Source organism: Stenella coeruleoalba, assembly GCF_951394435.1.
Source record: "Stenella coeruleoalba genome assembly, chromosome: 14".
Lineage (NCBI taxonomy): Eukaryota > Metazoa > Chordata > Mammalia > Artiodactyla > Delphinidae > Stenella > Stenella coeruleoalba.
In genome coordinates this window covers 63062974-63089704 of record NC_137160.1, presented here as the reverse complement: position 1 = coordinate 63089704, position 26731 = coordinate 63062974, and the positions used below count along the sequence as shown (strand labels likewise).

Below are 26731 nucleotides of genomic sequence, written 5' to 3'. Positions count from 1 at the left end.
AGTGGCAGGGACCCCACTGCGTGAGGCCATGTGTCCTCCAGGAGGGTATGACGCCTGGCCGGGCAGAGGCTGCTGTTAGTCTGGAGCAGGGAGTATATGAGTGAGCTCTGGCACCAGAACAAAACACCACAGACCAAGGAGCTGAAACGACTCACATTTATTTCTCTCAGTTCCAGAGGCTGGATGTCCAAGATCCAGGTGTCGGCTGGGCTGGTTTCTCCCAAGGCCTCTCTCCTTGGCGTGTAGACAGCCATCTCGCGCACCCACGTGATATTCCCTCTGTGTGTCTGTGTCCTGATTTCTTATAAGGACACTAGTCATTGGATTAGGGCCCACCCACGCAACCCCATTTCACATTAAGCACCTCTTTAAAGATCCATCTTCAAATAGTCTCACTCAGAGCGCTAGGGGGTTAGACCTTCCCCGGAGGAGCTGGGGGTACATGATGCGGCCTAACAGGGTGCAGTGTAGGCAGAGGTCCACTTGTACCCCTTGCATCACCACCTCAGAAAGGCTTTGGTTCTTCACCACCTTAGTGCAAACAAACCAGCGGAACACTCCACCTGAGTAAGAATTCAGATTATCCATTTTCCTAGAGGGCCCTGGCTACCCAACCCTGGAAAATCACACCCCGTCCCCACCTCATCAGCATGTGGCCCTTTCTCTGCCTAAAGCCTCCAGCCTCCTCCTCCAGGTCTAGCCTCGGACCCTGAGCCTCCCCCACCTCCCAACTTATAGATTTCATCCACGAGGTGGTATGATCAAGTCAGTGGGTCATGGGCAGCTGTTTTGTTTTAACCTTTTATTTGGAAGTAATCATAGATTGACAAGAGGCTGGAAATCAACAGGGAGGTGCTGTGTGTGGTTCCTCCGGCTCCCCTCAGTGTCACATCTTACAGGGCCAGTCATGCCAGCACCGAGATAGACTGCAGCCAGAGTAGGTCCAGGCTCCCAGATGTGGCTGTGCTCATCTGTGTGTCCACGTGTCACAGCACAGCCACCCCTGCAGTCCTGCACTACAGGATGCTGCCCCATAATCGTCCGCATCCCTATAATTACGTCCTTTCACGGCGTCATGTAATGGAGCCAGGCCCAGCAGCAGTATCTCACAGGGTGGGGGCAGGTGCTGCTCCGCAAAGCCCAGCTCAGTGACAGCGCGCCATGTAACAGGATGCACCAGGTCACAATGCAAACTGCTTATCATTGTGGGCTCTATCCCCAAAGTTTGAAAGATGATGCTCTGCCTTGTCACTGTCATTTTCTTCACAGCTGATGTTTGAATGTTCATGTCTGTCTCCTGAACTCAACGGGACTGAGGCCACTTGTCTGTTTCAAGCCTGTGGTCCCAGGGTGTGCAGACATGAGGGGTGGACATGGGTGGACAGAGGAACATTTTCCAGGGTGACGATCATCTGCGGTGGAGCTCGCTCAGCATCCAAGAAGTTGTGGGACTCCTGATGGAGCCAGCACCTGGCCACAGGCACCCAAGGCCCTAACCCAGCAGCAGTAGGAGAGCGGCTCCACCAGGAGTGGCTGACGGCCTCCCTGCCTAGGTTTCAGAGAAAGGAGGACACAGGTGGAGCTGTAGCAGCCTCCCTCCTCCTCCTCCTCCTCCTCCTCGGCCAGAAATGCCCGTGAACGCAGCCACGGTGGACGGACGCTGGTTGCCTCAGACACACCAGGGCTCCCCGCTGCGACGGGGGGACCCTGGGTCTTCTTTATACTCACCTCTGCTGTGGGAGTCCTTTGTGCGCACCCCACAACTCACAGGTACACAGTCACAAAGGACACTTGGGGCACACAAGAGCAAACACACATGATGGGAGATTTTACTCTCTTAATGTGTGCCCTTCTGAAGTGATGGATTATTTTGCCCCCAAGAATAAGTAAAATGATGTTGAACCACCACCTCTGGCCAGATCGTGAGGGAGGCACTGAGATGCCGCAGGCCTGACCCTCAGCACCACATGCTGGGGCCTGTTACACGGCACAGATGCTAAATCGTTTCACCCATAATAAAGAGACCTCTGAAGAACTAGTGTTCCCGTTGGTTCAAATACATATATTTTAAAAACATCTACAAGAGTGTAAGCATACAAAACTCTAATACTGGCCAGCACAACGTCAGGTTATAAATCTAACTCTTTCAAAATTAAACTGTGGATTTAATTTTCAGCTTCTGTTTGGAATCAAACCTGTGAAATGTCTTTTGATATATTCCACATTTTCAAAAAACGACCAGGGGAAATTCTGAGGGAAGAAGACCAAAATTCCATGTGTTGGGCTTGGGTGTCTTCAGCCAAGAGTCTAGGATCCCTCTTTACACAAGGTTGTGTGTCCTGGAGCCGTGGGCCGAGGAGGTGACGCCGCCCGCGCCTACAGAGGAGCAGAGGAAGTGCCCGCGGTGGGAGGGCACCTGCGGCCAGTACTGCGTGGCCATCACCAGACCAGGGCCATACACGGCCACCTGCGCATCCACACGGATCCGGGCTGCCCCTCGAGTGTTCAGCTGAGGAGCCCAGCCCTTGGGACGGCCTCTCCTTGCTGCTGTCCCTTGGCCTGCCCGTTGGCCGCCCACAGGGACACGCAGGGATGCCTGGCTTCCTGGAGCTGCACGCTGAGTGAACTGGCTCTGAGTGTGGTGGGGCAGGCGAGGCTGGAGATGGGGACTCTGTGTCCCACGCCAGGCGGAAGCTCCCAGGGACCTTCTGGACTATTTGGGCCTGTCACCGGTCGTTGTCCTGGGGCAGAGGGAGGTGCCAGTCTGCAGGGGGGCTCTGCCTGGGGGCCCACACCAGGCCGTGCTTCCGTGCAGCCCGGACTCTCGCCTGCTCGCTCTCACGTAGGGACCGCTGCAAAGGAGACCCGGTCACCTGTGGCCTCACAGGTGCCCTGTACCTCCCTCCTCTCGGTGCCCACCCACACACATGACAAACGCAGCCCAGCAAGCCCTGGTGAGTGCAGGGTGGGGTGGGGTGGGGGTGGTTACTACACACACATCTAGATCATTCTCCAAGCTACTGTGAAAAACCTGTGCAGATGACCATTTTGAGGATATTTTTAATTCTCCTGGGCCCCAGGGCTTGATGCCTTCGGTTGACCTAATCAGATTCACCAGATAAGAGGGGCTGGGGGCTGAGCCAGGAGGAGAGATGAGCCTGTAAGAGTGGCCAGAGGAGGGAAGAGGCCAGAGACAGACACGGACAGACACACACACACACACACACACACACACACACACGCGCGACAGTGGGTGCCATCACCCCAGCCAGTAAACCCAGGGCAGCAGGTCACAACCATGACGAGGCCTGAGGGGGTGCCAGGTGCTATGCTGGCCACTTTACACTTAGAATTTCACCTCTTCCATCTGTTTTCGCTCAAGCTCTATTGTCTCAAATGGAATGTATTGTTCTTGTTAAAAAGCGATCAGAAATGCAAAGTAAATATGAAAGCCCTGCAGACCTACCTCCCAGGGTGAAGTTCACAGCTTCCCCAATCCCATCTGAGGCCCGCATTTCAGGGCTATCACCCATTTCCCTAAAGAAGGAATAATCTTCTCCTTGCTGGTGCACGTCCTGCTTTTCTCATTAAGTGACATACTGCGAGCACCTTTCCACAGGGGGATAGGTTACTATCTATTTTTCTTAATGGCTGTGTACTTCTCCGTGGTGGGGAAGACGTTATCTGGTCAAATGTCTATTACTGGACTTTAGGTCACTTTTGGTCTTTGCACTATTACAAATGGTGACACAATGGACATTTTGAATTTTCAGTTGTTACCCAATTACCTCCCTAGGATAAACTTCCAGGAGTAAAACTGTGGGATCAAAAGGTATGCATTTGACATTTAGATAATCAGAAAACCTGACATTCCACAAACACTGCCCAGGTGCCCTGACTCTCCAAACCCCTATGGACATTCCGCTGGGCAGTAACCAGTTACTGTCATTTTAAATATATATCAGGCTATTTGGTTTTCTTTTCTTTTCCTTCTGTGTGCCCTTTGCCTACTTTTCTACTCTGAAATAATTCCCATTTTTCTTACAGATATGTGACAGCTATCTTTAAAAGATATATATATATATATGTACAAAGGTTATTAATCTCTTGCCATATAGGCTGCAAACTACCTCTCCTGTTTTCCACTGATCTCGGACTTGTCATTTTCTTTTACACTTGGCAGTCCTGCTGGCTCCCTCCCCCGCACGCTCCGTGAGCACTGCGCCTTCACAGCTTCGCTCCATGCCCCCCACCCACACCCACACCCCCATCAGCTCCAGGCCACTGCTGTATCCTAGACTACGATGTAGGAGTCGGGAGGACAGGGGCTGTGTTCTCATCACTCCTGGATCCCCAAGAGCGTCCCAAGTGGTGTCTGCTGAATGTATGGATCACAACCCCCTCCTTACTGGTCTCTAGCACCTCCACCATATCCTCTCTCAGCGTGGCAGCCAGACTGACCTTTTAAGGATATAAATCAAAGCACGCTCCCCAGTACACGTGGAGGCTGGAACTGAACCCCTTTTTTAAGGCCCGCCCCCTTCTCCCAGCGTCTCGAGCCCCCGGGCTGGTTCCTGGTCTTCCAGGGCTCGGCACGCCGGGTCGGGTCACCTGGGCCTCGGCGCTGCGGCGCTCCTCCCACTCGCGGCAGCTGTCCAGGTCGCGCCGCCACTGCCCACAGGCCGGCCGCTCGCCGTGGACGTAATAGTGGCGGAGGAAGTGGCCGGCGCTGCTGCAGAGCTCCCACTCGGCGCGGTAGGCCTCGCACGGGCGCGGCGGCTGCGGGGACGGGGGAGTGAGCTGGGGACCCGGTGAGCGCCAGCCCGTCCCGCACGGACGGACCCGGTCTCCGTCCTCCCGACCTGGCCCCGCGGGTCCCCTGGTCCCACCGCACTTACCTGCCAGCCTCCACCTTCCGCCATGTCCCGGGACTGCCTAACCCGCCTCCTGAGCCCGCGGACCGCCGCGTGACTGATGGGCGGAGGGACTAATGAGCCCCGAGATCTCACCACTAACTCCGCCCATCTCCTTGAGACGCGCCACTGAACAGGACGTCCGGGTTGGCAGCCAATAACAGTCGAGGGAGGGCGGGGCCTGGAGGCCTGTGTGGGCGGGGCCTGGAGGCTGGGGCGGAGCCGAGGGCGGTGTGGGCCGGGCATGCCCCCAGGGTCACCAGGCCCGGCTAGCCACGCGGCGGAGGTGACTTCGGCGTCCCCTCGAGCCGGCGGTCGCTCGGCTGCACATTCACGTCCAGTGGCCGTTTCTGACGGAACCACGCGGCTCGGGCAGGTTCGTTCCAGCAGCTTTATTTTCATAATCTCAAAGATCGGTTCATTTCGTCAGCACGCACCGGAATCAGTGTCGCCACTCCAGTCCTACGGCTGCATTTGTCCCGCCTGTGTCCCCTCGAGGGCGGGGTGACTCCCAGGTAGGAAGCGGGGGCCCACGGGCGCGGGCACAGCGCAGGCTGGCCAGAGGCGCGGAGGCTGTATGGCCCGGGGGACAGCAGGACCTAAGGGTGGGCGTCCGGAGGTCGCGTTAGGGTCGAGGCTGTACTAAGGCAGGGAGACATCGTTTCTCCATGGGGCGATGCGCACGAGGCAATGACAGCGAAGGGGAGGCGGCTGGTGGGCCCGCAGGACCGCCCTACGACACCCCTGCAGTGGTTCTCCAACTGCCGCCAGCCTAGCCACTGGCCCTGGGGCCCCTGCAAGGCGGGTGCTGGGCCCCCTAGGAGTGAGTCCGGGTCAAGCCAGACAGCTGCAGTTTCACTAGGAGTCCTGCCACGCTGGGTCACAGACCAAGCTTGGAGAAAATGCTGCCTGAGAGGAAGGATGCAGGCCAGGGTACAGGCCTACAAGTGGCACCCTACCGTGTCACCAGAAGACCCACCAACAGGGTCCACCCCTGGCCCAAGCAGGGAGTGCTTTCCTTGTATACACTGTGGGTGTGGCTCAGGGAAGACAGAAACCAAGGGCCAGCACACTACATAACATTCATCATGTAATTGAATGATGTGGTAGCCAATGTGATCCGCAAACAAGGCTGCCCACCCACCAAGGAGGGTGTCTACTCTACTTCTGTCAGCGACCAAGACTCCTGAAGTGGAGGGCCAGGTAGGTTACAGAGTGCCCATGCCTTCCAGAACCACTTCCATTGCCATGGGTGTGGGTTTGGGCCACAGGGCCCAGCCCTGGTCATCATGATGACCTTTGATGCTCATTCTCTGAGGACATGTGGGTGAACCCTGGGCTGGCGTCTTGCAGGGGATCATCTCCTGAGTGTTGAGGGGAGCCCTGTCCAGAGATGGACCCCTTGGCCTACAACAGGAACAAGGGGAGCCCCTGCTGGGCCCGACCACCCCCACCCCAGGGGTCAGAGAGCCTCGTTTCTCCCTACGCTCCCCAGAAGCCCCCAGAGGAGTGCTTTCCTAAGGGCAGGGTGGAACGAGGGGCCCCTGCCAGCAGGCCTTCCTCCTGCCCAACTGTCAATCCATGTTGGAACCTAATCAAACACTTAGAGGCAATTCAGGTTTTAGTCACTGCCTGTTTTTATTTGAAATTCTTGATTTAGAATTGTTTTCAAAGAGAGGAAAATAATTGAATTAACATGTCGAAAGAGCTCATATTATAGAAATTGAAGACCTGAAACTAAATTAATACTAGTAAAAAAAATAAAGACAGGCCAGCAGAACTTTGGAAAATTTAATACATTAAAACTGGGAGTGGGGGGTAGGAAAGGAGAAAGAACGTATCTTTAGCTTTCATTTATTCTAATAATCACATTTGTGCTTCACCACAAAGTTGTTTTACAGTAGAACAGATTCATTAAGGAGCCAGTTATTTCCAAATGAAATCAAAGTTAGAAATGCTTTCAGGTCGAGTTTTCCTTCTGAGGAATGGTTTCTTGGGGGGAAAAATTCAATATGTAAAATAAAAATGGAAACACCCTTCCTCAAATACTTAAATTGCAGCCAGAGTAATGGGATGACCACTATTTATAGAGCACTTATCTGTTTAAACCACTTTTTTCCAGGTCAAAGGCAACAGCTAAGCTATGACCTGGAGAAAGAAAAGATAAATGAAAAAAAGAGAAAGACCACCACAACTTAGAGCAATTCAATCCCTTCACTGGTTTTTAGCAGGAATCAGGGAACTCTGCTCCAGCTGAGGCTGTGGGCATGCCCCGAGGGCTGAAAGCAAGGAGCGTGAGTAAGGGATCTCAGAGACGGCCTCCTCTTTCCCCAAATCACGCACACAAACTGCTGTCCTGCTGTCCACTTGCAGGTGAAACCTGGTAATTCTTAGGTAACTCTAAACAGACCTAAAGTGACAGAGTGTCCCTGTCAGAGCCAGTAACTAAAAGCCAGCATGTTGCAATTATTTTATTTTCCAATCAGCCAATGGTCCCAACCTATGGCTTTCTTCCCTTTTTACGCAGAGACTGTCCTTCTCCAGAGAAAGCGACGAATCTGCCTCCAGCGTCATCCTGAGTGTGAAGAGAAAATACCATTTTCAGAAACTCCTTGGAAGTTTAATAAGAAATGCTTTATTCTGTTGACTCATGTACCATCTGCCCATTTTCCTTACTCTCACATTCATAATAAGAAATGTCTTTGAAATAGAAATGCAAGTTATAATCTACTGAATTGAAAACAAAACCATGGAATCACAACTCTGTCTACCATAGCCTTTTTTCTCAGGTTGAGTATATATCCTTTTGCAAAGGTATTACATTTTCAATGTAAAAAATACACCCCCTAAAAGAAAAACCACGCCAAAGAACATTTCCAGTCACTGTTCTGTATATGCTTACATAAACTATTTTCCTACTTAATTCCCCAATCTCAAGGCAGTGCACTGCTCTCGTTCCCTCTAATTCCATTCCGTGGACAGGCAGTTCTGCCATCAGCTGTTACTTCCAAGTCTGCAGTATTCAAGCTGCCCTGGCAGGCAGCTGAATGTCTCTACACACAACTTTGATTTTCCCTAGAGGTTGAACTCCTCGTTAGAAGGCTGCTCTTATTTTTGAGGCTTTTTAAAATGGTGACTTAGCAGCTCTCACTCTACCAAACTATCCTCCCACCAGCAGAAAGACGGCTTCTTTTTTCTGAACCCTCGAAAACACCAGGCATCTTTCCACGAGCTTTGCTGCTAGTCAGGGGAAGCGTTGTCTGTGGAAGAGGATCCTGAGCTCCCCAGCACACCCTCCCCCAACACCCGGCCCACCGCCTAATGCAGCTGGTGTTTGCAGTGGGGCCCATACAAGGTTCACATGGTGGCGACCACGCAAAGGTGAGTTGTGGCTGAGCCAGGCAGCCTTCCCTTCCTTCAGGGCCCTCCGTCTGTCCTGCTGTCAACACCGGAGCCTGCTTTTTCTCTTGTGAACACTTCACCCACTTGAGGAAGGTGCGTCTTCTGGGAACTTCGGTCTGTCCCACCTGGATGGGCTGCTGCCCCAGGGCTGCACATTGCTGTGGGGATGCCCTGCTTCCTGGGTCTAAGGCTTTCTGACTTTTTTTTTTTTTTTTTTGGATTTTCTTACTTCTTATTCCTTCAATTCAGTGGGTATGTCTTCAGTAGCTTCCTGAGAAAGGGTGCATGAAGAGATCTTCAGGGACTGAGAATACCTACCTCTCCTCTAATACGGCTCACTGACAGGGTGGTTGGTGTTAGATTGCTGGGACCACCAGAACAAATCACAAGCTGGGGGCCTGGGGAGACATTCACCTCCTCACAGCCTGGAGGCTCGGAGCCAGAGATCCAGGTGCCGGCAGTGTGGTCTCTCCTGAGGCCCCTCTCCGGGGCCTGCAGGGGCTGCCTTCTCGCTGTGTCCTCAGGCCTTTCCTCTGTGTCCACGTCTCCTCAGAGGGGAACGTGGCCCATCTTAGTGCCCTCCTTTTAACACACTTCTGTAAAGGCCTTATCTCCAAATACAATCACATTTTGAGGTGCTGGGGTTAGGGCTTCAACACAGGAATTTGGGGGACACAATTCAGCTCATATAATTGGGCAAAGAATTCTGAGGACCCTGCTCCACTATGTCCTGGCTTGTGTCTGGCTAAGATGGTGCCATTCGTGACCCGTGGTAGAATCTCCACCTCCTGGAGACTTTAGTGTCTTTGCTTTGCCCCAATTTGGAGTTGTTTCCATCCACTGCGCTGGATGCTCAGTGGCCCCTTCTGACCTGCCAACGGGGCGTGGGCCCCTCCGTTTGGAGCAATTATTTCCCTGGTGGTTTCTGCCCCTCTGGTGTCTCTGATCTCCCATGACTGGGCGGTCTAATGGCAGGCTGTGCCGGGTCTTTCGAGCAAGTTTCCAGCACCTGGGAGAAGTGCCCACAAGACGGAAGCTCCCCTCCCTGCCCCCCGGGCCGCGGGAGGCCGTTTCTGGAGTGCGGAGGCACTGAGATGGCCGTGCAGTGGTCAGGAGCTCTACCCCTGACCTTCATGCACTCTCAGGCTCACTCCTGGGAAATGCAAACAATCACAGCAGCTGTCCCAGGAAACTGTCCTGGGGATTAAATATTTCAGTATAGAGCACGTGGCCTGGGGCCTGACACCCGGCAAGGGCTCAGGGAGCTGAAACCTTGCTGGTCACTGCCGCAAGGGGACATCAGAGCCCTCACAGTCTCGACAGTTGGACCACTGGGGAGAGGAGGGGCCCCAGAACAGAGAAAAATATGACAGAAACACCCTCATTCAGAATGGAAAGACTCTCCTCAGTCACCAGTAGCCAATGAAACTTGTCATGACCCATGAAACATACTCACCTCTTCAACCTTTTTGACCAGTGGACGTGAATTTCTGATGAACGTGATCTTACCAAGTTTAAATTCATAGTTGGGAATTCCTCTATAAAGAAGACAGAGCAGAAGAAATGTTAGTGTCAGGAGAAGGGACTAAAATCCATTTGTGACCATCTGGTCCGTGGCTGTACCCACCACCCCCCAGCCTCAGGCCAGCCCACGGGTGCCCCCTAGCACCCCCCCAGGAGGGAACGGAAGGCAGCTGGGGCAGGGTCTGCAGGCTCAGGGTCTACCATCTGTGTCCTCCAGCCTCACATGCCCCCCTGCAAGGGCTACACATGCACTGAACTCACTTCACTCCCTAAGATGCTGCGTGCAAACCCGTTTCTGGCATTCTCCGTGTGCTCTCATATGGTCAACAGGGGACAGATCTCATCCCTGCCACAACCATGCAGGCCACCAGAGGAGGGACTCTGCTGAGAGTCCCTGGGCCAAACAATAGAAATACAACTAAGTGAGGCAGCTCCTGCCTCCTGAGGGAAGTGGATCAGTTATTTGAAGTCACAAAGGAGGAAAATGGGCATATTACTAAGTCGGAACCAGAAAGGTCAGAAGTAGGAGAGAGATCCAATCAGGGGCTGGTGGGGCTGGACTGCGGGGGTCTTGGGGAGAAGCCTGGCGATGATGGGGGGGCACCGATGCACTTCTGCCACGCTGTGTTCCAGCCCAACGAGGAGGGCGGCGGGGCACCCACACCCCCACAGAGCTGAATGAGGCTGCCCCACTGTGGGGCCTGGGTCGGGTGGAGCAGAGCCAGGGCAGACCCACCTCTTGATGTCTCCGGGCTTGATTGGGGAGGGGCTGGGCTCTACACCCTTCTTCTTCCCATCCAGTCTATTCCCGGAGCCGGAGAAGGCCTAGACAAGCAGGCAGGGGGGGCCATGAGCTAAGCCCCAAGGGTAGGAGAGAACCACCTTGGGACTGCAGCACCCATGCCCTCTGGGGGCTGCTGGGAGCTGAGGGGAGCTTCCTGGCCCAAGGACAGTGCCTCCACCTGCCTCAACCCCCGGACGCCAGCTGCCAAGGAGGGGTGACAGGTCCAGCTGGGCCCACGGCTCAGCTCTGCAGACCTGCCTCCCGGCAGTAGGTTGAGCCATGCCCACCGGCCCCTCTCCGTTTCCAGGGAGGACAGCAGTGCCGGAGCGTCAACATGCAACTGACTTTCCAACAGTGCAGGACACGGCTTAGAGAGAAAACAAGAGTGATCACATCTGGTGAATCTACGTGAAGAGTATACGTGTCTGTTGTACTAGTTCAGCTCTCCAGTAGGCTATAAATTTTTAAAAGAAGTTGGGGCTGCCTGGCAGTTGTTGGGAGGATCCAGAAGAAAGTGGATGGAAAAGGGTTTGGAAACTGAGAAGACACCGGGTACACGCGTGTGGGGTCCCCCAGGCCTGCTCCCAGCTGAGGTTCCCAGGGTGTCACAGACATGGCAGGAGAACAGACAGTTGCATGGCAGCACTCACGCGGAAGCCCAGCTCCCCAGCATAGCTGCTGTGGTCAGCTTCACCTTCCTGGAAGGGACAGAAAAATGGGGATGAGCTTCTCAGTGGGGCCCCCAGCTCTTCCCTTGGGCTCCCTCACTGCTCCTGCTGTGCCCGCACCCCAACACAGCTGGTACACACTGGGCCCCGGGAGCAGGGCTGGGAGGGAAGCAGAACGTGGCTGCCTCGGTACCAGTGGAGGCCAAACACCGCCAGGAGGCCAAGACACTGGGATGCGCTCCAAAGACCAATACCGGCGGTGGGGAGCTATGCAGAGCTCGGGAGGGACGCGGAGGAGCGACTTACGGCTGCCTCCTCATGCTGGGCTTGTCTCTCCGGCTCCTTGTAGCCCAGTGGAGCATCGAAGTCCACCTGTGTCCCCAAGAAGAAAGCACGATGAGACAAGGCCACACTCAGCCTCCGTGGCTTTTCTGTTCTAAGTTGGGACAACTGTGGGTCCACGTGCAGTTGTTGGAGCCGATACAGAAGGGGCCTTGTACAGTATGCCCATTTCCCCAATGGTCACGTTTTACAAAATCACAGCAGAACATCGGCAAAGACAACCCAGCCCTCGTCCAGACGTCCCCAGTTTACACGCACACGCGGGTTTGTGTTTTGTTCTCACAATTTGTCATCACTGCAGGTCAGTGCACCCCTCCCCCCAACCCCCGGGTCAAGATCCTGAGCAGTTTCAATTACCACAGGGACCCCTCCTGCTGCCCTTTCATAACCACACCCTCTCCCTCCAGGCAACCTCACTGCCCTGGACCCCGGCAACCACTCCTCTAAACAGACCCAGACAGAACGGAACCCTTCTGCTGGGCATCCTTCCCTGAAGACCCAGCACGCTGGGCTGTTGTGCCCACTACTCGGAGCTGAGCAACCTTCCTCAGCCTCCAAGAAGACTCAGCCCCTCGCAGGGCTGAGATGCTGATGGATCTAGCCATCTCAGAACCAGCAGCAACCCTGACACCAATCACAAGGTCAGCGGCCTCCTCACAATGTTCCGGCACCATCTTCCTCCCCGTTCCCCCAAAGAATCCCAGGGGTTGCATTACACCTGCCCAGGGCCCCCAGCCGCCCTTCCTCCCGCGGCCACTCACGTTCATGTCACACTCGATGATGGACACAGCCCTGTCAGGCTTAGTCTCCATCACCCGCAGCTCATAGATCTGGGGAGAGAGAAATCAGTCAGTTTTGTGGCAGCACTGGGCCCATCCATCACATGTGTCGCTGCAGCCCCCTACCCAGCTCCTGCACACACACGTCATTCACCTCCACGACACCCTCCCCAGCCACACCTCTTGCTGTGGAAAAGCCGCTGTGGGTGGCTGCCTTGATGCCTGTCACTTAGCTGACCACCTCTCATAAGCGACTCAAATCAGACAAGGCAGTTATGCAGCAAATTGCAAAAGATTCAGTGTTTACCCCAGGAAAGTTCACTTCTAAGAATTAACCCTAAGTAAATAACTAGCTAAATACTGAAAGAGAAAGTGCTCTAAGAACGCCTGCTCCAGCACTGCTCATGGCAGCATAGGCCGAAGACGCCCATCACTAGAATGGCTACATGAGTGGGGTGTATTCACGTGGGATCCCAGGCAGCCAGCATTCAGGAAAAGATGCTGAAAACCAGTTATGCTGCTGTGTGTCGAGAATGATCTCATGCATGTAAAACACACACAAAGTCAAAAGGATAGGAACTAAAGGTGGCAGAATGGACTTTTTCCTGCATTGTTTTAGGTTCTTTCTCTCTACCTAGAGTATGTCTTGCTTTTATAATGAATGGTCAGGACAGTCCCACCATTGAAAAAACTGAATATGAGGGAGATGGTCCCCCAAGTACAGTGAGAAGGCTTGATGTCCCCCGTCTGGCTTTACGTTTACTCACTAGTGACTAATAGAAATGAATGTTTGTCGCTGTGTGGATGCCCCACCACCTCTCCACACAACACAGGCTGCCTCCAGTGGTTCTGCTGCCACGGACAAGGCGGCATGAACATCCGTGTCCGTGGCTCCTGGGCATGTGGTCACCTTTACCAGTCAGCGTGTTTTCAAACTGCAGGTCGCAGCTAACTAGTGAGTCATAAAACCAACTACGCTGCAACCAGAACTAGTAAAGAAAAATACTGGAACACAGTACAGTAGAAATACTAGGCTATGTTGCACGTAGTTAAGGCTAAGGACTTTTGTGATATTTATGGTATACTAGGTGTTGTCATTCTGTATCTAAAACAGTAATCTTAAACTTTTACACATTCAACATGTATTTTTACTGATTTACCTTTATTGAAGTGTAGAGAACACCTGAATTCTAAATAACCCTCAAGACTTATTCTTTTCCAGTGTTTCAGGTGCCATCTTTTAAACTGCATTTATTAAACACTGTTATGGATTTAAATGGCAATGTTTACCACAATTTACCTCACATTTGCTGGTTTATTGGTTCTTCCCACACCTTACTCTTTCCTTCTAGGCTAATGCTTATTCCTAAAGCACATGCTTGTGAAGTTTCACTGGTAAATAAATTCTCTCAGATTTTATCTGAATACATTTTGATTTTACCCTATTCTTTTTTTTTTTTTTTTTTTTTTTGTGGTACGCGGGCCTCTCACTGTTGTGGCCTCTCCCGTTGCGGAGCATAGGCCCCGGACGCGCAGGCTCAGCGGCCATGGCTCACGGGCCTAGCCGCTCCGCGGCATGTGGGATCTTCCCGGACCGGGGCAGGAACCCGCGTCCTCTGCATCGGCAGGCGGACTCTCAACCACTGCGCCACCAGGGAAGCCCTACCCTATTCTTTAAAGAAGGTTTGATGACAGTTACTTTCTTGCAGCCTCTGGAGCTCCTCTGCCGCGTGGGGAGGCAACGTTTGCTATTGACAGGCCTGCCATGTGCTGTTCTTCTCTAAGTGCTGGATCTCCTCTGCTCATCTCTCCACGTCTGGTGCTCGGCACCTGTAACTACCCGGCCTGGTGGACACTAAACTCCCTGTAAGCGTGAGCTGTAGGCCAATTCTGGAACAACTCCACTCAACTCTTCACAGTAGTTCCGCCCTCCGTTCTCTCCCACTGGGGTTTTCACTGGTCACGTTTGGTTTTCTCAGGATCTCCCAAACCTCAGCTGCTCACGTTGCTGCCGTGCTTCTCTGTGCAGACACCTAAGTCACTCCTGCAGATTCAACTTCCCCTTCGCTAATCCTTTGTTGGCTGTTGTTTAACCCTCTGACTGCTTTTCAAATAATCCTGGATATTTTGGATAGACTTTTGCTGCTTGCTAAATTTTATGATTCCATTAAAAAATTTTTTTGAACATTTTTTACATAGTTATTTTATCTTTGCACCTGAAGGTCCCAATTGTGATTTCTTAAAGGCCTAAATCTGCTTTTGCTGTCTTTGCTTTGGGTGTCTGGTGGTCTTATAAGGAGTTCCTGTTTGCTGGTTCAATCTATAGCAACCCTGAGGACTCAACGAAACTGGGGGTGCTGTTTTCAGAAAGCCTGGGATGAGGACAGCACCCACCTCTGCATCTATTTTGGCCCCTTTAAGGGCCCCAGTTTCATGTGGATGCCTTGATCCAGACCTTCCACCATGCACTGATGTGGTCATTTGCCCTCTGCACACGCCTGCTGAGTCTTCTCAGAAGGGCCCTTCAGAGCGTCTAGTCTTCCGTACTTCCAAAAGCAGAAGCCCAGACGTGCATTTCAATTCTATGTATACCTGAGTAACTCACCTTCCCTTTCAGTGCAAAAAGGTCAACGATATCTTTCATCATCAATTTTTGTTTCAGCATTTTTTACTGCCTTAATATTTTAAGAACAATGACATTAAGGCTGCCTGTAATTAATCAAGAAAGCTTGGGATTCCCTGTGGCACAGAGGTTAAGAATCTGCCTGTCAATGCAGGGGATACGAGTTTGAGCCCTGATCCAGGAAGATCCCACATGCCGCGGAGCAACTAAGCCCGTGCTCTGCAACAAGAGAAGCCACCACAATGAGCAGCAAGCACACCGCAACAAAGAGTAGCCCCTGCTCGCCGCAACTAGAGAAAGCCTGCGCCCAGCAATGAAGACCCAATGCAGCCAAAAAAAAAAAAAAAAAAGAAAAGTTTAACGTATTCAGCTAAGTTAGACAATACCTAAAACGTCCCCACGAAGGTAAAGGGAACAAGATTATTAGTTTACAAAAAAATATAAAAGTGTGTTTCAAAATCCACAAAATTGAACAGTAGGATTCTTAGTATCGGATGCTTCAAACAGAAGGAAACTGTCAGAGAACACGATGGATCCCTACATGACACCGGGGAGTAACTGGCGTCTGATCCTGTGTGTGAGAGAGAGCGCATAGTCTCCTGTTCACAGCTGTGAGGGCCCCGGCATCTGAAAGGCTAAGACACTCACCTTCTCATTGTAGTTGATGGCAATCACATCCCCGGTGGTCAGACACGCAAAGTTTCTCAATGCGTTTTCTAACCTGCAGACACACACTGTCAAGGCAACATAGCAAGATGGAGCCCTCAAATCTGAAACAAGTTTCCACAAGGCATTTAGAGGATTGGGTCACACTGTGTAACGGACAGACGTGTGCCCAGCTGGGGCTCAAAGACACGTGGGCATTACTCAGCAACGAGAAGGAAGCAGCTCTAACACACGGTAATGGGGTGAACCTCACTCTGGGGAAGAACCAGCCACAGAGCAGTGAGACCCCCGCCAAACCCCGAGAAAGGCAGATTTCTGAGGTGGGAGGCAGCCGAGGCTGTTGGGGCTGAGGGTTGGCTGAGGATGGGCCGAAAGGGGCACAAAGGCCCTTCTGGGAGGACAGCCAAGCTCTGAATACACAGGGGATGCATCTGTCAAACTCGCTCAAGTGTACATTTTACTGCATGTAAATTACACCTCGACAAGTTGATTTTAAAAATCCTATGGGAGCACAGGGGGAAAAAAAATTGAAAAACAGATAAGTCCCCTCAAAAGTCCCCCAAAAGCAAAGATGTTTTCATTTACACTTTTGTTGTTTCTATCTTTTGGGTGATAACCATATTTAGTGATATGTTTCAAATAAAAATATTTAATAATAAAAATTTTAAGAAAAAGTAGCCTGTAAGCCCTTTTTATAATAGTAAATAATAATAAATTCTTAAAAATTGAGTAACCCAAATGCCCAGGCAAGGGAATAATGCCCAATCAAATGGAATATTTTAATCATGTCATCCTCATCAATTTACAGAATTGTTTTAAATACAAAGGTCAAACACAAAACATGGCTCCAGATGTGCCACTGAGACGCAGTACACCTGGGTGAGAGGCTGAGGGCAGAGGAGCCCGTGTCTACGTTCACTTCTCTTTGTCAAACGGCCTCCCTGGTTGCTAGCAGCTTCATGAAGAGTCTGGGGTACACGCCCTCTTTGCCCCCCTGTGTGCAATGCCAGCTGCAGGGGTGCCCTTCCCTCGACTCCTCCTGGTGACGCTGAGCTGCTGGACGTGGCCCCCAGGGCCCGAGGGCGGAGCCAGCTCTGCACTGCCTGGACTCAGACCTTGAGCAGAGCCTGGCACACCGCGTCCCATGGAAGGGGCACCCTTTCTCTGCAGTCACGAGTAACTGTGCCAAGAGACACTGTCTCTGAAAGCAACATGGTAGTGTGTGCTCCAGCACAAGCAAAAGGACTCCATACCGGAGAACATACAAGGGGCTGCAGTGCAGAGGCCGGCAGGCCCCAGTCCCGGGCATGGGCACTGTCCACACCTGCTGTGAGCAGAGCGCCCAGTACCCTGTATGCCCAACACAGGGGGCTTGACATGCCCGTCCACAGACATGGCCAGCGGAGGCCTCCACACAGCCAAGTGGCATCTGGGACATGGCCAGCAGCAGCAGCGTGCTCCTGGCTCTGGCTGGGGACAGGGTGCAGGTGGGGAGGGTGGAAGTAGCTTTTTTTTTTTTAAACAATCTGTGTTGTTCAACTGAGTTTTTTACAAGCATGCCTTTTTAACAATAAATAGGTGGAGTGACCACACACACGGCTGGCTTACGTTCAGAGAACACACAAAAAATCACTAAGACCTGATGCCTTTGCTTTCCTCTGCTGACAGACAGAAAACGTACTAAGACAGGGCTCCCCATGCCTGAGCACAGGGGAGCTGAGAGGCAGACGAGCTGCCCTCCGACCAGAACACACTGGGCTTTTTGCCAGCGTCATCGGCCACCCAGAGGAAGGGCTCCACCTGCCCTCCGGGAAGCGTCCAGAGAGCACTCAGCATGCTCATGAGGCCCCTGAACCATGTAGACGGGCTGGCCCCACGCCATTGTTCTCATGTCACAATGTCAATCACGACAAGTGTGTGGTCCCCAAAGCAGGCACAGACCCAACCAAGGGCTCACTGTCGCCCGCCACCAGCTGGCACAGCCCTCCCCAGCTCAGAGGAACACGTTCCACTTCAGAAGGATACACAGCCTTGGGGTTGGTGATGTCCAGGAAGTCGGGGCTCTGGGGCTGGAACTTGGAGTACGTGGCTACCTGCAGGTTGACGCTCTCTACCTGAACCAGGCCCCCCTCCTCCAGCAGCAGGTTCTGCATCATCTGGAAGGGGAAGAAGACAGGAGGGAGTAGGGGTGCGGCCAGGGCCACCACAGTGGGAACGCCTGAAGAAACCACTCGCTGGAAGGGTGCCAGGTACGAGCTCATCCGCCAGCTTTTGGCCTCCCAGGGCTGGAGCATTTCCACAGGGACACCTCCCCCCACCCCCACTCCCGCAACTTCACCTGACTCCCAAGGCCCCAGGGCCAGCTGGGCTACACTGGAGGCGGGAGGATGACAGCCCCAGGCAGGCTGGCCTTGCCAGGGACAGCCCACAGCCTAGGCCTTGGGCATCTGTGGAGCCACCCTATCAGGTAGAGGTCAGATGAGAAATGAGACAGAGAGACAAACATGGGCCCAAGGTCCTGGGGCACAGGGAGCCAGGACCTAGCAAGGACCTAAAGCTCGGGATCCGAGAAATGAGCACCCCTGCGCATCCTGGAATGTTTTTTTGCTTTTCTTATTTCAAACCTTCTTAAAAAAAGCTTCAAACGTACACAGCTAGCAAGGGCCACATGGGGAGCTCCACGCACCCACCCAGGTTCCACAGCTTTCAGGTCATAGCTGACCTCGTCTGTCCACCAGCGCCTGCTCTCTGCCCATCCACCAGGGCTGCCTGGAGCTCTGGGTGGGATGGAGCCTGCCACTCAGCTGACAGAAAGAAAGCACCTGCTCAAACACTCACTGGGGTCAGGAGACCCTCGAGCCGGCTCTGCAGCAGCAGCTGGGAAATCCCAGGCACCACCTGCTCCTGGCAAGAGCTGCAAGGCCAGCCCAGGAAGAGGATGGCAGGCAGCTCCATGCTACCTACAGAGGCTTCCCCGGGGATGGGATGTTTCCAGGCAAAAGGATCCAATTAGCTTTCTGGCCCAAAGTGGTCTGAGAGCCTGGACACGGGTCCAGCCAAACTCCAAATCTGCAGGTTGGAGGAAAAGCCTTACAGGAACAGTGTCCCCCCTTCTCTTTCACTAAGGACGGGCCACAGAGGGGCCTGGGGAAGCTTACACTGCCCAACACTTCAGCCACCCATAGCGCTCCACAGATAGTGGGACAAGGCCTGGTGCCTGTGACGCGAGGTGCGGGCACGTGAGCAGGGAACCGGGTTGGGTCTGGGCTTTGAGGAGTGACTAAGAGTTCCCCTGTGGTCAAGGAAGCAGCACAGGACACCAGCTGGGCTTAGCACTCAGGAAGGACCCAGGCTCAGGAGGGGCAATGGCCCAGGGGAAATGGGCAAGGGCAAGGTCACCACTGCAGGAGAGGAGGAACCTTCAAACTTCTATTCATATTTAATCTCAAAATATGAGTTAAGGCCACTCCTTTAGAAGGTTAGCCATTGCTGCGGCGGGGACCCTTGGCTGTGCAGGAGAGGTGGGATGCTCTTCAGAGCATCTCCCTAGCGGCAGGGAGGCTTTGGGGTGCGTTCCCAACTCCGCCCGCAGACTGAGGGGTCTCTGAGCACCCCGACATAAATGAGTATGAAGAAAAGGACACAAAGTCCCCTCTGTGGGTTTCCCAATGCTGAGCGTGCCAGAGCTGTGAGAGTGGGGGCTGGGCTGAGGGGGGAGGGAAGGAAAGAGCCAAGCCAGCCTTTGCCTGGAGACCCTCCTCCCTACACGGTCTAGAACACTGGGTTTCCGCATAAGACCTTATAAAGACAAGGGCCCTCAGGCACCTTCGAAGCACCTACAACACTGACTGTGGCCAGCTGTCACAGAAGACAGTGCTTAAGGTCAAAGGGACACGCCCAGGCCCAGGATGGAGCAGGGTAGCCGTGGGGCCCTCACACTGGGGGTGGTGGGGCCCGGGCCCCCCCCAGCCCCGCCCCCGCAGACTTCTGGCTGCTGCAGGCCCCACCCTACAGTGCAGGCGCGCCTGCCTCTGGACATGGATGGCATCGGACCAGCCTAAGTGCAGAGAGCCTTCATTCCCATGGCAATGAGGCTGAGTGCTTTAGACAGACTCAGGTACAGACAAGTGTCTACACACACACACGCACACACACACATACACAGTGACAGAACTGGGCAGACAAACTACTAAAGGGATGAGAAAACTTATAAAAATCTAAAACTCTGTACTCAAGACCACATGAAAAATACTCCTGCTCCATTGTTTTAAAAAAAGCCTGACACAGAAAATGGCAGTTAAGAACAGCACGGCTGTGGGTTCCAGGCCACTAGGTGAGCAGCCATCCCCAGCTCCGGGCGCACCGTGTCCACAGCCGCATGTGATGTTTGCGGTGAGGCGCGTCCCTCTGCTGCGGGGGCAGGACTGTGCACAGGCGGAGGGTGTCCCTGCCACCCCACGTGGCAGCCAGGGGCCACTCACCCAGTGCGGGAGGTAGCAGATGCCCTCGTCAGCCACAAACTCCAGCACGCCACAGTGCGTCATGCGGTCCGAGTTCTTGTTGGTCAGTTTGAACAGCATGGGGTAGGTGATGTTAAGTCGGCCTGAAACAAAGAGCGAGGCATGAGGCTCGGCTTCTTCCAGGGAGAGAAACCCTGTCCCCAGACCCTCCCCGGGGAAGTGCCTCCCTCCCCAAGCAGGCACTGGGACCTACGTGGTACTGAGCCCCTGGGTGTCTAACCACCCAGCAGACCCCGCACTCCTGCCAGACCTCAGGAACGTTCGCTGAGTCAGGAACGCAGCATCAGCTTATACTTTTGAATGTCGGAAATCCCACTTTTAAAAAGTGACGTGTTTGTTTATTCACGAACAGTTTAAGTGCCAACCAGGTGCTGGGCAAAATCCCTCCTTCAGAGGTTTCCAGTTAGAAGACCAGAGCATGCCCAGATGCTCGTGCCGGGGAAGGGTGGGGCCGGAGGCAGCGCAGCCAGGATAGATGCTGGGGGATGTCCTCCAGGGGAGGAAGTCCAGGCAGAGAAAGCAGCCCAAGCAAAGGCATAGAGGGAGGGGAGCCAGGCTGGTTCAGGAACTGCTGGCAACCAGGAGAGACTGGGCACAGGGACCGGGTGTGTGAGCAGCTGGGGGGAGCAGGCAGGGCAGGACCGGTCAGCAGTGTGGGCTTGCAGCAGGGACCCAGTGTGTCCCCTCCCACCAGGGGTCCTGAGGTGGGGGCCATGTGTGGGGTTGGAGGTCTGCTGACTCAGGAGTGCAGGAGGCGCAGAAAGGAGGGGCTGGCGCTGCAAGGCAGGAGGACCCAGGAGAGTCAGTAACCTGGGGGAGCGGTCCGGGACAGACCGACAGGACCGTGTTGCCTTGTGCCAGGCCCTTGCTCAGCCTTCACGGGACAGTGAGGTGGGTACTGTCCTCGCCCCTTTATCTATGGGGGACTAAGGCACACAGGTCTGGCAACGTGCCCCAGGGTCACACAGCCCAGGAATGGCCATGCTGGGGGTCAACCTAGGCCGCTGGCCCAGGTCTGGGGCTTGACCACTGAGACCAACTTTAGCCTGTAGATTTAGGCAAACGTGGCAACAAAAGTTGACTTAGTGGCAGGAGGTACGGTAGACTCCATTTGGGATCTCCCGAAAAATTTGGAGAAGCAAATTGGATAATGAGTCTGGGTGGGAGGCTGTCCCCCCATCACCAAGGGCGACTGGAATACTGGCAGTGGTGGCCAAGGGCCTGGACGCCAGGCCCTCCGTCACCAGGGCACCTCCCGGCTGTGGAGCCGTGGAGTGGACTGAGGTGGGTCAGGGTGAATGGATTGATCAGGCTCCAACCAAGGGTCCGAGATTCTTGCCATTGGAAGAGACCCCCATGTTCCTCAGTCCAGTAGTTTTCAAACTGCATTTTTTTGATTTAGAGAAGTGCCTTGGGGAGTCCGAGTCTTCCACACACCCTCACCTCCTCCGCCCTGAGCAGCGACCCTTTTTACAAACCAGGACTCCCCGTGAGATCTCATCTGGACAGCTCCTTCCATGACCTACGAGGTCTGCACGGCACTGAACTAAGCCCCACTGTCCCAATCCCCCAGTCTCCTCTCATACCCACATGCCAACACACCTGGTCTTAGTCCTGGGTCAGCTCCACACATAAGGCAGACTCTCAGGGCCCTGCTCCCCGCTCTGGGACGACAGAGGGGACGACAGGGGCCTGCCTGAGGGCTGTGCCCCCCGCTCTACCCACCCTCTGGCAGAGCTAAAGGCCTCCCTCTGCAGGTGCAGCCACTGCTGCCGTCAGTTAGGCCCTGCTGGCTAAGGGCCACCTCCTGCCCCTGCCTGGTGCCACAGGGCCCTGGCTGTTTACACACACACCACAGGTACCATCCAGGAGGCACTCCTGCCGCAGAGCAGTCCCCACAGATGGCGTCATGCCCCCATTTAAAGGTGAGGACACCAAGGTCCAGAAAGGCCCAGTCACTAGCCTGGAGTCAGGCTGGGCAAGGTGCAGAGCCCAAGCTGGAGCCACACCAGAGCTGGCATCTGGCCCTTACCGAGCTGCCCAATGTGCACCCGACACAGAGCGTGGACCCTCCCGGCCCAGAAGCCACCACATCTCCTGCCTCAGAACCCACACCAAAAGGCCCCCAAGTCTCAAAAGGCAATGACTGTGCCCATGGTTGGGGCATCCTAGTCCGGGTGGAGTGGGGCCAGGGGTGTGAGGTCTCCGAGCTGCTCCCATGGGAGTGGGGAGTTGGGGAAAGGGGGAAAAACATGGCCAATCTCCCAACCCTGGGCCTTTCTTGCTCCTGGTAAGAGGCAGGACGGGGCAAGGGGAGCAGCTCCTGGGGAAGAGGGGTTAGAACTGCGGCTGTAGCTGAGGCAAGAAGCTTGGGGAGATGAAAGACCTGCACGCGGCGTCCTCTTGGGGGCCGCCACCATCCTTTAGGGGAAAATTTAGTGCGTGCAGCCAAGGACATCGGCTGCCCCATCAGCGTGAAGAGCACCAGTGCTCACACCTTCCTTTAGTCCTAATAGGACCCGGGGTAGGGTGGGGGTGCCAGAGGAGTGGACCCAGAGCCGAGTGCCCACTGGCCCCGGCCTCCCAGCCCAGCTAGCACCCTCCAGGGACAATTCCCAACCAGCCTCGCCGAAAGATGCCTCTGCCTGGGCGGCGAGGGGTCTGTGCCTGGTCCCAGTGCCCACGTTCACATCACCTCTGTTCTCAAGTCAGGTAGAAAGTACTTACTGAGTTGGTCGAGGGCTGAGGGTGGCATAATTACTGTGGAAAGAACATTTAGGAGATATTAAGAAATGAAAAATTAAAACAATAGAACAAAAGTCAAAGTGCACTTCCTGTTATAGCTTAATAAAAGTATTAAACAATACCTGTGAGGCAGCCGGAATTTCATGATTGTTCACAACAAGTTTTACTAGCTATAATTTATTTGGTGAAACCAAATGGCTATCAGCCATAAATCTAATCATAATTAGGACCCCTCCCCGCACCCCTTAGCCAGGACACCTTGACGACATCTTGACGGTAACTAGCCTCCGTCACACATGCAAAATGAGAGCTGCCAAGGACTATGAGCACTGCAGGCCTAGGGCAGGAAAGGTTACGATTCAAAATAAAAACAGCACATACTCTTCCCTCCTTTCTCCACATCTGACCTGTCATTAGGCCCCGCGAGCATGGACACGGAGAAGCAGCGGTACTGCGTGGAGAAGCGGTTCTGGAAGACCCGGGGAATCGGGTGGTCAAACATGTTGAAGGAGAACTGAAAGGAGGGAAGAGATGCTGCAGTTAACACAGAACGAAGGCACGTTTCTTCTGTCAACAGCTAGAGTGGGTCAGGGTGTCAACGCTCAAGAGCAAGACAAACCTGCACCCAGTGAGCACCTCCTGGGAGCAGGACGCACCTCACAGCGGCTTCTGCCAGCTGGCGCGTCCAGTCTGTCCCGGCAACCTCTTCCCCACCATATTCAGACAGTGCATCTTACTAAAGTATAAAACTGCCCCCAGCAAGCCTGTCCTTCACCTCTTTCACCCCCCGCCCCCCATCCCCCAGGTCTCCCGTCCCCCAGGTCTCCTATGACGGCCACGACCCTGCCGGGCTGCTCCCTTGGCCTGGACCACTTTTCCTCTCCTCACTCCGTTTAGGAGTGCCACTATCTGCCAGGTTCTGTTCTCCAAGCACCAAGTAAACATCACCAACAAAAGAGCTACAACCTCTGCCCCCCGGCAGAGCTGACATTCAAGACAAGGGAAACAAGAACAGAAAACCATCTGTGTGTCAGTATTCTGAGCACAAGAGAGCTCCTGGGAACGCTGTTTTAAGTGGGTGGTCAGGAAGCACTTCTCTGCAGAGACCTGAAGCCAGGAGAGGGAGCAGGCAGAAAACAGGGAACAGTGATAAGAGCAGGTGCACAGGTCTGCACCCCTCCCCCTCCCCCTGGCTTCCAGGACCACCCTTTCCTTGCTCTGGGAACCTTCCCTGCTCTGCCCAGGGCCAGGGCTAGCACCCCTCCAAAGTGCTCTCACGTGGCGCCACACCACAGCACTCCCTCCATGCCTTTCATAAGTAAAGCCTAGACATGGTGCTATCACAAAAGTAAGATCCCAGCTCTTACGTTGTAGGTTATGATGAGGCTCAGAACACATGCTGCCAACAATCTAGGGTCTTCCCAAAGCACTGCAACTACTGTGATGTGTCAAAAAGAAAGGATATAAAATTGCACAATAGAATATATACCCAAAAGAATTGGAAGTAGGGTCTTGAAGGTATATTTGTACACCCAGGTTCACAGCAGCGCTCTTCACAATAGTCAAGAGTTGGAAACTACCCAAATGCCCATCACCAAATGAGTGAATAAAGAAAATGTCCATCCATACAATGAAATATTGTTCAGCCCTAAAAAGGAAGGAAATTCCAACACATGCTACAACGGTGATGAACTCAGTGGAATAATAACTCAGGACATAATGCTCAGTGAAATAAGACAGACACAGAAGAACAAACACTGTAGGATTCCACTTATATGAGGTACTTAGAGTAACTATTCAAGTTCAGAGACAAAAAGTATGGTGGTTGCCAGGGGCTAGGGGGAGGGGGAATTGTTTAATGGGAAGAGAGTTTCAGTTTTTCAAGACCAAAAAGTTCTGGACATCCATTACACAACAACGTGAATATACTTAACACCACTAAACTGTACACTTATAAATGGTAAATTTATGGTACATGTTTTTTTACAAGCTAAAAAACTTTTAAACAGACGAGTATTTCCTGACTTGATTCTAACTGTACACTAAGTAGAGGAAAAATCAGGTACTGATGAGACAGTTTACTAGCAATTCCAAAATCAGCAAGCTGAGCCAGCTGTCTTCCACAGATGCAGATGCAGCTCCTGCTTAAACTCTCCAATGGTTCTCCACTCCCTGGAGCGCCAGCAAAGTAGTTTTCACACCCGTGCCTCTCCTTTTAACCAGAATTCTGTTCGACAAAATCTTGGCCAGAAGCATCGTTCTGGACGAAAAGAAGGGAGAGCAGTGGGGGCCTCCTCACTACATCCCCCCCCCCCCATCTAAGCCCTGTCTTCTCTTTGCAACACGAAAGAGGGAAATGGACACAAAGTACTGAACACCGGGTGCCAACCTGCCCCGCATCCACCCACGGACCTAACCTCCCGCCCCGGTCCCACTTCCCTCTACAGCCCCGGCGCCAGCACACTGCCCGGCACACGGCTGGTGTTCAGCGGTTAGGTGGCTAACCCTGAGGAGAGAGAGGGGACCCGACACCGACACACTAAGGATAAACTCGCATGCGATAAACCCGTGACACCGGCAGCGCCCGGCGCGGTGCTGACACAGCTCTGCAGGCATACCCGGCTTCAAGTCCCCACTGCCCGCGTTCGTGGCCTACACTACGCGCCTCCCTAAACCTCGTGGTTCTCGCGCCGACGCGGCGGCCACCTCCCTCCCTCCGGGGGCGCCGCCGGGGCCCAAAGGATGAGGGGTCTCGGGGCCGCGGTGCCCAGGGCGGCGGGGCAGGGCCGCAGGCCGGCAGGACCGAGCTCGCGGGACTGGCCCATGAGCTCTCCCCTTCCCGCTACAACCCCCCAGCCGATCCGGGGCTCGTTCGCGGGAAGCCATCTAGGGTCTACACAAGCAAGACTGCGTTCAGTCCCGAGCGGCGGCGGGCTCAGGCCGGTGACTCGGCACCTCCGCGGCCGCCACGTCCGTCCGCCCGGCCCCGACCCCGGCCCCGGCCCGCCCTGCCCGCCCTGCCCGCCCGGCCGCTCACCATGGTGGACGCCTCCGCCTCGCAGATGCGCTTCGTCAGGGAACGTTACGGTGGGAGCCGCCACCGCCTCCTCACAGCAGCCGCCGCCGCCGCCGCCTCGCGCGGACGCCCGGAGCCCACCGGAAGTCCGGTCCTGCACTTCCGGGGGGAGCGCGAGCGCAGGCCGCTGCGAAAGCAAGCCAGGCAAAGGCGCGAGGGTCCAAAATTCCCGGAGAGTAAGCGCTCAGATACCCCTTCCTAACGTGTGCACTCTAGAGCACCTTACGTGATTACTTTAAATTACAGTTTGATAGTGTCCCCCTCCTGACGAATTTGGTGCGGCCCACTCCCCTTACTGCCTACACTACCCAGAAGGCACGCAGACCTTCCGGCCTCTGCTGCGGCCATCGAGGACTCGGGCGGAAGTAAGCCACACTTCCTCTCTCGAACTAGGTCGAGAGCCCATTGAAATCCTAAACTGACGCCCTTGTCTGACGTATACATGAATTTAATTTGTGGCGAGAAGGTTTCTTTTCCCTACAGGTCCCAGTTGGGGGGAGTATTCTTCTCTTCCCAAAGTAAAGATGTCCGCCGAGCGTAGGTTGTCTGAGTAAACGGAGTCAGAGTTGAATTGCGCAACCGCGAGTGCGTCCGGCCCGTGGATGACGCTTCTTTGAGGGCGGGCTGGACTATTCCAGCCGTAAATGGCGGAGCGCTAGTGCCCGCCCCCAGCGTGGACCGATCAGAAA

General features: G+C 54.1%; 2 protein-coding genes across 4 annotated transcripts; both read right to left on the bottom strand.

Annotated features, from left to right (window-relative positions):
- Nucleotides 1–670: 670 nt before the first annotated feature.
- Nucleotides 671–5016, bottom strand: LOC307197195 (synaptic plasticity regulator PANTS). 2 transcript variants are annotated; one of them, XM_079942926.1, is made up of 3 exons: nt 4899–5016; nt 4612–4779; nt 671–2852 (listed from the first exon to the last, which is right to left on the bottom strand). In XM_079942926.1, the coding sequence occupies exons 1-3, from the start codon at nt 4920–4922 to the stop codon at nt 2727–2729; spliced, it is 318 nt and encodes a 105-aa protein (XP_079799052.1). In that variant the 5' UTR covers nt 4923–5016; the 3' UTR covers nt 671–2726. The 2 variants fall into 2 exon arrangements, with proteins under 2 accessions (XP_079799052.1, XP_079799051.1); XM_079942925.1 differs by having other exon boundaries at nt 2733–2852; nt 4462–4779.
- A 1674-nt stretch (nt 5017–6690) lies between these two features.
- UFD1 (ubiquitin recognition factor in ER associated degradation 1) lies at nt 6691–26686 on the bottom strand. 2 transcript variants are annotated; one of them, XM_079942887.1, is made up of 12 exons: nt 26004–26686; nt 23348–23480; nt 22949–22981; nt 20183–20304; nt 17727–17857; nt 15684–15756; nt 12395–12463; nt 11598–11663; nt 11274–11321; nt 10576–10664; nt 9772–9853; nt 6691–7488 (listed from the first exon to the last, which is right to left on the bottom strand). In XM_079942887.1, the coding sequence occupies exons 1-12, from the start codon at nt 26004–26006 to the stop codon at nt 7414–7416; spliced, it is 924 nt and encodes a 307-aa protein (XP_079799013.1). In that variant the 5' UTR covers nt 26007–26686; the 3' UTR covers nt 6691–7413. The 2 variants fall into 2 exon arrangements, with proteins under 2 accessions (XP_079799013.1, XP_079799014.1); XM_079942888.1 differs by having other exon boundaries at nt 23374–23480; nt 26004–26684.
- Between the last annotated feature and the right edge of the window lie 45 nt (nt 26687–26731).